General features: G+C 37.8%; 1 protein-coding gene across 1 annotated transcript; it reads left to right on the top strand.

The window, feature by feature from the left end:
• Positions 1-1,571: 1,571 nt before the first annotated feature.
• On the top strand, positions 1,572-8,406 carry LOC114855811 (mucin-2). The gene is made up of 16 exons (XM_055509047.1): positions 1,572-2,494; positions 2,648-4,899; positions 5,122-5,403; positions 5,634-5,927; positions 6,024-6,149; positions 6,351-6,395; positions 6,464-6,526; positions 6,665-6,724; positions 6,839-6,901; positions 6,990-7,091; positions 7,268-7,286; positions 7,373-7,392; positions 7,527-7,567; positions 7,644-7,710; positions 7,867-7,892; positions 7,970-8,406. Exons 2-16 carry the CDS (start codon positions 4,479-4,481, stop codon positions 8,060-8,062), a joined length of 1,722 nt encoding a protein of 573 aa, XP_055365022.1. The 5' UTR covers positions 1,572-2,494; positions 2,648-4,478; the 3' UTR covers positions 8,063-8,406.
• Positions 8,407-9,216: the final 810 nt, after the last annotated feature.

The following is a 9,216-nucleotide window of genomic DNA, read 5'->3' on the forward strand; positions in this document are numbered from 1 at the left end:
TAGTGTTGGTTTCTATTTTATTGCTTATCATTCGTTGTTTCATGTTCTGTAAAAACAGATCTTTAAAAAATGTTTTCCATTTCTTTTTATTCAGCACCAAAGACAACTTCATTAAAAAATGTACGTATGTTGTTGATTTGAATCCACTACAGTGATCATCTCAGTGCAACGTGTTCCTGTTTGAACATTAAGTTCTGCTTTGGTTTGTGTTTAAGGTGACCTGGGACATGCAGTAAGTCTAATAACACTACTAATCATTTGCTTGCAGTTATTTATCTGTCTGAGATAATTTCAGGTTCTGCTGGATGATGGACCCAAACGCACAGCTCGGAGACTGAGAATCGCTTAAAGGGTTTATTCTGACGCTCGGTCACACAGGCTGAGGACGGTTCACAGTAAATCACAAGGCTGAACAGAATACGGAACAGACAGGAAGTTAACAAAACAAAACAGGAAATGGCGAGAAACGACAACTGCAAGTCTCTATTCTTGTCAAATGAAGATGTTCTCTGTCTCTAAGATCATCCCTCCACATTTTTGCAAATAAGGAAATAGGTAAGAACCTCAGGGAGTCAATTTGTCCAGTCATTCATCCTATTTTATCCCAGCAGCACAATATACAGAATAGAGCAAATATATAAAGACTGACAGTGTCTTTGTTATGAGGTTCTCCTACTGTAACACAGTCTGTGGAGGCCTGACGTGTCCTGGCTCAGTAGTCGGGAGCCAACAGGGCCTTTATACAGTGTTCACCATGTTAGCAGGCGTATGAGGAAGTCCATGAGCATGCGTTTGATGCCTGGGTATGAAGGCAGCCTCAAAGGACTCCTCCTCAGGCAGCATGGTCAGAGGTTGGTGAGAGGATCTGGAACTGAGTGACAGCCTCTTCAGTCAGAGCTGAGGTTCCAGTCTATAACAGGTACCATGACCACGTTCTGTCTTAACTTTCAGACTGCGTGTGATGAAACCTACAGTATCGTCACCTATGAACACAAGACTGGTGAGCAGCTCCTCTGTTTACTGGAAAACAAAACCAAAAACCAAAAACCAACAGCAAATAAATTAATTTTCATTTTATATCACACAGTATTCTGTCATTATGTGAGTTACCAGGCAGGTTGAGTTATTAAAATTTTACCTTAACCAACAAAGTATCAACTTCAGTAATGCAAGTGGCTCAGTTGGTAAATCATGATTCTGAGAAGTAGAACGTTGTCAGTTCAAGCCCATTTTGCTCCATCTCAAAATGTAGTTTCCCAAAATGGGGAAGTTATCTCTCCTTTCATGTAGATATTTCCCAAAAACTGATGAAATAGTTAACGTTGCATTTGACAGAGAAATGACAAATATACACATTTACCTTGACAGGATTGAACACTTTTGTATTTACCTTCAATTTACTTTTCAGAGGAAATCCTCCCTCACCAACTCTAACTTTATGACTACTGGAACCTACCATTTAAAACACATAAGGTAAATAACTTAAATACTACTGCGTATGATAAACTAGACGATGCTGCAACTGTAGAGGCCTCAGTGAGTCTGTTAATATGAACCTGTGTTTAATGCACAGCAGCTCTTCATCACTGAGACAAACTGAGACTAACCACAGTCAATAAGCATCATTCAGTAAATAACAATATTATTAAACTAATATGGATTTTTGACCAAGAATGGCAGAATTTATAACCTTTGCATGACTATGGTAATAAAATTGCTTTCAGCTTGTGAGTTACAGAAGGCGTAAAAGATATAAATAGAATGGTTCTGATGTCTTTCACCTCTGCCAATAGCTGTGGTTTTACTGAGAACAAGCAGCTCAAACTGTCAGTTCATGTGTTCAGATCATTCTTTGCTTCTTCGGTGGAATCTGGATAGTTTCATTTTGCAGCTTCATCATGTTTCAACACTTGTTTCTCATAGTGTGTAAGTTGACATTCCTTCATAAGTCTTTTAAATCTTTAGAGTGTTGGTCTTTATCACTTTGGACAGAGCTAGAATACATAGTTTAATTTAATTTAATTTTTTTTTTATTTTCAACAGATTGCTTTTGTCATATTCAAGCACAAGGTCAGTCTGTGATGTCCCATGTTCACATCAACAGTTTTATAGTAATATTTAGTTATTTTCTGTTTGATTAATTTATTTTGTAACTTCTAACTTTGTTCATTAAACCACAATTTCTCCTTTTTCGCAGCTCTTCCTTCAGCTAATCTAATAGCGAAAAAACACACGATCACAGAGTCAGACTCAGTTACGCTGCATTGTCAGACTCCATCATCTATTGCTGTGGATCAGTGTTATTTCTATACTGATCGAGGACAAACTCCTAAAATCTTCCCCTGCCTGCAGACACTGACAGGAACTGATCTACTGTCTATGTCACAGCAGCGTCCACCTGCTAATGTTGAAGTCAAGTGTTTTTATACTGTAAAGTATAAAGACTCACGTTCTCCGTCTCCACACAGTGACTCAGTCTCCATCGCTGTACACAGTAAGCAGCTGCCTTTAGATTTGATGGGATTGATTGTTCCCCTTGAATCACAGTAAAAACATTTTCAGTAGTGACAATCTGACCTGAATAATTTAAGCATAATGTGCTTGATACCAGAATTAAAAATATATTTATTGTCTTTATGTTTTGAAGGTGAAAAGCCACAGATGAGCTGTTCTGATTTGGGTGACCACACTGTTTTCGCTTGCTCTTTGCCTGAATCTGTTGAACATGGTACAAAATGTAACTTGTACATTGGAGAAGCACATCATCCAGTCTCAACAACACCAATCATGAAGAAAACCACTTCAAGAAAACAGCAGTTGTGTCAGTTTTATATCACGAGAGACGATTTGCTGAAACTCCTACAATCAGTTCAGCTAAAGGAGGCCAGCTGTGATTACAGCCTGGAACATGAACCCAACTTTGCTTCTGCTCGTAGTGATGGATGCAGCTTGACTGGTAAGTCAGAGAAGACAAGTATATACATATTAAATGACTTAACAGTGTTTAACCTGACCTGAATGGTTATTTTTTGTTTACTGTACATTGGAAAAGTTATGATGCTCTATTACTAGCTTCTATTTTACCTTTTAATACCACATCATTAAAGCCACGAGTTAACGGTTCATCTAAAATTTTTAATACTTTAGTTTATTTCACCAGGTTTTTGTATTGAAAGTTGTCCATTGCATTAGAAAAATACAGAAAAAGAACAATCACAGTAACACAGTTTAAGCTGTGGACACTGGTTTCATTTTGTCTTCTCCTTCATTTTTAGCCTATTGGTCATTAGGGTTGAACATGTTCATAGTGAAAGCTGCAAATAAGAACTGAGACAGATCACTGTTGGGCGGTTGTGGCCTGTACTCAAAACCTTATCAGCTTCACAAGTACAACGCTTCCTGTTTTATCGCTCACATGTTCCTGCTAACCAATCAGAGACTAGAGAAAGTTTAGACTGAAGTACTGTGGTTATGTAGTCGGTTGATGAATCGCTCATACTTTGGCTCTTAGACGAGCTCTCCACAAACCTTAACCATGAGCTTAGATTCATTATAAGAAACTTAGCTTTGCTTGACGATCAAATGTTGTGTTTCTTTTAAGATGCCAAGGAAATAGTTTTATCTGTTGATAATTTATCGGATGGTAAAAACACACAAGTCTAAACTATGTTTAAAAATCAAATCAATTTTTGCTGCTTTAGCCAATGTAAGAAATTTAATCAATAGTCTGTTGTTTCTTCTACAAATTAGCTCCTCCCACTGTTTCAATTATTTAAGCTGAGGCTTAATAACACATGTTCCCATTACACATTTTGAATTAGTGTTGAGTCCAACTTTTGCTCCTGTGTCAGTCCAAATGATCCAGCTATTTTAGAAAAACATGAGCAATATAAAATTGATTATTGTTGTGGTTCTCTGGTATTGTACCTTTTTAGTAAACTTGACATGGGCTCAGGTCTTTTACTTCAATGGATCACTCCACATCAATATGAACGAATGACTGCGCCCTCAACTGGCGGTCACAGTCATTACACACAGTCCAGTTATTGAGCACTAAATGCTGATTCTGATCTACAGTACCACAATTAGAGACAATAAATATTCTGAGTTTATGTTTTCTGACCTATTTAGCCAACACTGTGCTACAGTAGATGTTGTCTATTTTCTGTTCAAGTGAAGGCGTGACCTTCTATTTGTCACATTCACTCCTGATACTTAGTGTGGTTTCCTGAGAGCAACTTCTGCAAACAGATATTTAGCCATAGGTTAAAGTCAGAGCAGTCAGAAAAGTATTGTGTCTGAAGAAAGTCTGGACATTCACACAATGACTTCAGTCCTGCTGCTATTTGTTCTAATGTGTAAGTTAAAGCTCTAATTAATGTTTCCCAATATTAGAATTGTGTACAATACACTGTGGTATTTTGTTAAATATGATTAATAGGCTAAATTCAGTTTTATGAAACAGTTTAGAGCAGTTGATGATTAATTTTTGCATCTTCTTTCTTACAGATTCATTTTCTGGTATAAAAACACAAGGTGGGTGTAAGTTTAATGATGGTTTTGTTATTAACCATGTGATCCAACATAATTTTACCATTAACATTTCAGGTCTGGTTCCACCTGAACTGACAGTGACTCCACTGGTGATCACAGAGTCAGACTCAGTCACTGTGAACTGTCAGACTCCATCATCTGTTCCTGTCTATCAGTGTTGGCTCTACTCAGTGAGGGATCAAACCTCCAGAGTCGTCTCTTGTCATCAGACACTGACAGGAACTGAGCTGATGAAAATGACTCATCAAAGTTCACCTGCTGATATTGAAGTTACATGTTATTACACTGTGGAGCAAAGAGGAACTAAATCTCAATCTCCACTTAGTAACTCTATCATCATACAGAGTAAGTAGCTACTGGGATATGTTTTATTACAGCTTATTACAATATCAACTGTAACTCAACACAACCACATCTGTTCCTTCACATGCTTCAAGTTGCAGACAGAGTTATAAAACCAATGATGAACCAGATGCTGTTCCAGTGTTTTATGTTTGTCTTACATTAAATATATATTTCTTTGTATATTAAACCTATTTTTATGGATTATGAACCGATTACTTTCAGGTCTGGTTCCACCTGAGCTGACCGTGACTCCACTGGTGATCACAGAGTCAGACTCAGTCACTGTGAACTGTCAGACTCCATCATCTGTTCCTCTGAGTCAGTGTTACTTTAACTTTGGTAAAGACAAACCTGCCAAACCCTTCTCTTGTCAGAAGACGCTGACAGGAACTGAACTGCTGCAAATCACAAACCAAAATTCACCTGCTGAAGTTGCAGTCAGCTGTTTTTACCTTAAAACGCATCGGGCTCCAAACAGTAATGTGTTCTCCATCAGCATACGACGTGAGTAAATACTGTGATATGAACTAATGTCAGAAGAAATAATGTAACAATCAGATCTGATAATTTAAAAAAGTAAATTATATAAATTTACATGCTGACACTTCACATGTTTTAAATGTTAATTCATTGTTGCTACTTGACATGTTGTAAATGTTAATTCTTCATCGGACTTCATGTTTAGACCAACACAGTCTTCAGTCATGTGATCCAACACATCTTTATCTTTTCAGTACCTCGGCCTGAGCTGACAGTGACTCCACTGGTGATCACAGAGTCAGACTCAGTCACTGTGAACTGTCAGACTCCATCATCTGTTCCTGTCTATCAGTGTCACTTCACTGTGATGGGACTTTTACTTCTTAGAGACTCGTCTTGTCGTCAGACAGTGACAGGAGCTGATCTGTTGGACATGACAGGTCAGAGGTCACCTGCTGAGGTCAAACTTACATGTTATTACACTGTCAAGCTTGGAGAGAGAGAGTCTACATCCACACACAGTCAAACATCATCCATCACCGTAAACCGTGAGTGAATCCATTACTGTAGATGATGATGATGATGATTATTATTATTATTGTTTTTGTCATTTTAAGTCATTTAATGCTATTCCCTATTTTCAGCTCTTCACCAGCCTGAGCTGACGGTGACTCCACTGGTGATCATAGAGTCAGACTCAGTCACTGTGAAGCTTGGAGAGAGAGAGTCTACATCCACAGACAGTCAAACATCATCCATCAATGTACAGAGTGAGTGAATGTATGGGAATGAATAAATATATCCTACTTCTCTGTATCAATATCTGTCAAGCTGTCAAGCGTGCAGTTAAATTGGGTTTAGGTGAAAATTAACATTTTATTAAAGTCTAGATCTGCAGATTAATGACAGCTGATTTTTAACCCAATTGCATATCATGAGCTCACAGATGATTTGACCACATTTCATTACAGCTAATGCAGAAACACAGAGTGTTCCAGCAGCTACTGTCACCACAGGTACATACAGACATTTGTTATGTTGCCATTGCTTCACCTCAAATGTTTATGTAGTTTTCCATCCACAGGTGAAACTTCTGATCTGTCGAGTAACACTGCTGTTTCTAGTTCTACTTCTCCAACAGCATCAGGTAAAGAAACGTGCAGGTTTCTCAAGAAGTCTCAAACTGAGACACATTGACATCTGTGAACATGTCTGTAAATATGTGAGGGTATGTGTGTATGTGTACAGTATATGTGAAGTCAGATGCTGCACATTTAATCAACAGGTGAGACTGCTGGTCTTTCAACTAGTACTTCGACTTCGACATCTGTGGACTTGGCATCAGGTGAGTAATGGCACATTGCAATCTAACAAAGCCATAAAAATATAATAATTAAATTTAAAATTGTGAATTGATTAATTAAATATTAATTTAATTTAATTATTTTTTGTTCAAAAGCAATTCCTGAAGTGAGCAGATCTACTTTAATTAATTCCAATGAATATATAAATCCAACAACAGGTGAGAAATGTCTTAAAAAATTCAAACTGTAAATAAAAGCTGCGTCACTGAGAAACACTGGGTCTGTGGCTTGTGTTGTTGTAAACAGGAAGCCTAATGAAGAAGCTGCTTGTAATTGTGACCAGTTTTGGAGCAATTGTGGGTGTTACTTCACTGGGACTGGTTCTGTTCTGTGTAAAAAGAAGAAACGGTAAGAACTGGAGTCACATGATCTCTATTAGTAAAGGTTAGAATCTCACCGTCAGGTGGGAACAGCTAGAGCTGCAGCTACGAGTCAGTAAACAGTCTAATCTTATTGTGGTCTATCAGCTAATAATTTGAACAGCTTATTTGTGGCTTCAGCTGATTATTTTTTTTCTTTTCCAGTAAAATCTCATTATCAAAGGTAAAACATTTTTTGTACTTTTCAAAATCAAACAATCCGTGTTTTGCAATAACTGAATTGTTATTTTTCTCCTTGTTTCCATGTAGACCACAGGCCAAACAGACTGGTAATGTTCACATCGTCATTGTCCAAATACAAATACAAAATACATGCAACATTCATGCTGTACACTCAGCACAGAGTCGTCTGTTTTGTCTTTATTAGTGAATGCAACAAACTTTGTTTTACCTTCTGTGACAGATGAGCTGTTGGAGATGAGAAACATCAGTCATGGAGGACTGGTAATAAAACTGCTCCTCATTTAATACAGCGCCTGAATTAAAGGCTCGTCAATCAGCTTGTGATGGTTTTTTCTAGGTCCCCATAGGTTGTAATGAAGGCTACAGTGAGATCACATCAGCACCTGGTGTTGCCTCCAACACAGGTGAGTTGTGTTTGTTACAGCAGCTAATCCTCTCAAGTGACGTGTGTAACATTTTAATGGATTATTCAACATAGATCAAGAAATATTACTTATTATTATGGATGATGCAATTTACTGTCAGACCTCATAGAAAATCTTTATTCTGTGTGGTTCTAGCAAAGTCAAAGCGACTGAACAATGAGGTAATAAACACATGTCATACATCCGTCTCCATGTACTTTGAATTTCACATGTTCTCACAGACGTCTGTCTTTTCCAGTCGGATATTTACCATGTTTACGCCACGATCGCAGAGGAACCAGCTGAAGCAGCTCTGCCAGCTGCATTATACAGCACGCTGCAGGCTGTCTGAGGACCACATGAGCATTAGACAACGTGAAGGCAGGCTGTTAACGCTCAGTACAAGGCTGGACCAGTGACATGAGTGTTGTCTTTATGACTGAACCCAACTTAACTTAACTTAAATGAAATGCACTATAATGTCTTGGTAGCCTGATGATAATTGTTTTGCTCATTACTTTTGACTTTTGTAAGGAACGCTGACACCGACATTCTCAAAGACAAATCCCTGGTTTGGTTTGTTAAGGAAAGAAATACGTCTGTAATTTGCTTTCTTTTATAATTTAAAAACGTTTTAATTTTCACAACATTTTCTATGATGGGGTTTAGTGCATCAGAATAAATTCTCAAAAGCTATTTCTTAGTGGGAGTTATTCTCTTGAACGACATTGTAAAGTCCACACTTGTACAGTATCTATTAAACTATTTAGTGATAAAAATCTGTTTTATATTTTAATTTCTTAGTATCTGTAATAAACTACAGTTTTATGAAAGAAGATTGTGGTAGCTCAATGATTGTATTTCCTACTCTGCCCACTAAAATATAATAATTACATATTCCTCTCAGTGCTGAGTGGAAACAATGCAAGAAGAAAATGAAAGGAGCCAGAGGAAACTCTACCGCTGGTGCTGCTCTATGTGTAAATATGTGTTTCTGCTGTGGTCTGTTCTCTAGCGTTGGTATTTTATGCTGTGGTTTGTAAATGACTCTCATGCACAGGTTCAGTTAAATGTGTTCCAGTCACATTTATGGCTTCATCATGATTCAACAGCTGCTGCTAATCGTCCTCATCCGTAGGTTAAACTTTAACACTCCTATGAGATTCATGTAACTTCTACCCATCAGTAAAGCTGCAGATTAGATCAATATGTACTGACGTATGTTGTATTTGTTGTCACATTGTTTGTCAAAGAGATTTTTACAGAGGCAAAGCACCAGGTTGGTAGAATTTAATCTTCGTTTTTAAAATCTTCATTTGTGCTTCACATTAACACATGATACTTCTACATTTCAGCTGTTCCTCCGCCTGAGCTGACTGTGACTCCAGTGGAGATCGCAGAGACAGACGCAGTCACTCTGAACTGTCAGACTTCGTCGTCTGTGTCTCAGTGTTTTTTCTTCATTGTGAGTGGACGAACCGTCAGAACCTTCTCCTGCCTGTGGAC

Source organism: Betta splendens, chromosome 5 (genome assembly GCF_900634795.4).
Source record: "Betta splendens chromosome 5, fBetSpl5.4, whole genome shotgun sequence".
Classification (NCBI taxonomy): Eukaryota; Metazoa; Chordata; class Actinopteri; order Anabantiformes; family Osphronemidae; genus Betta; species Betta splendens.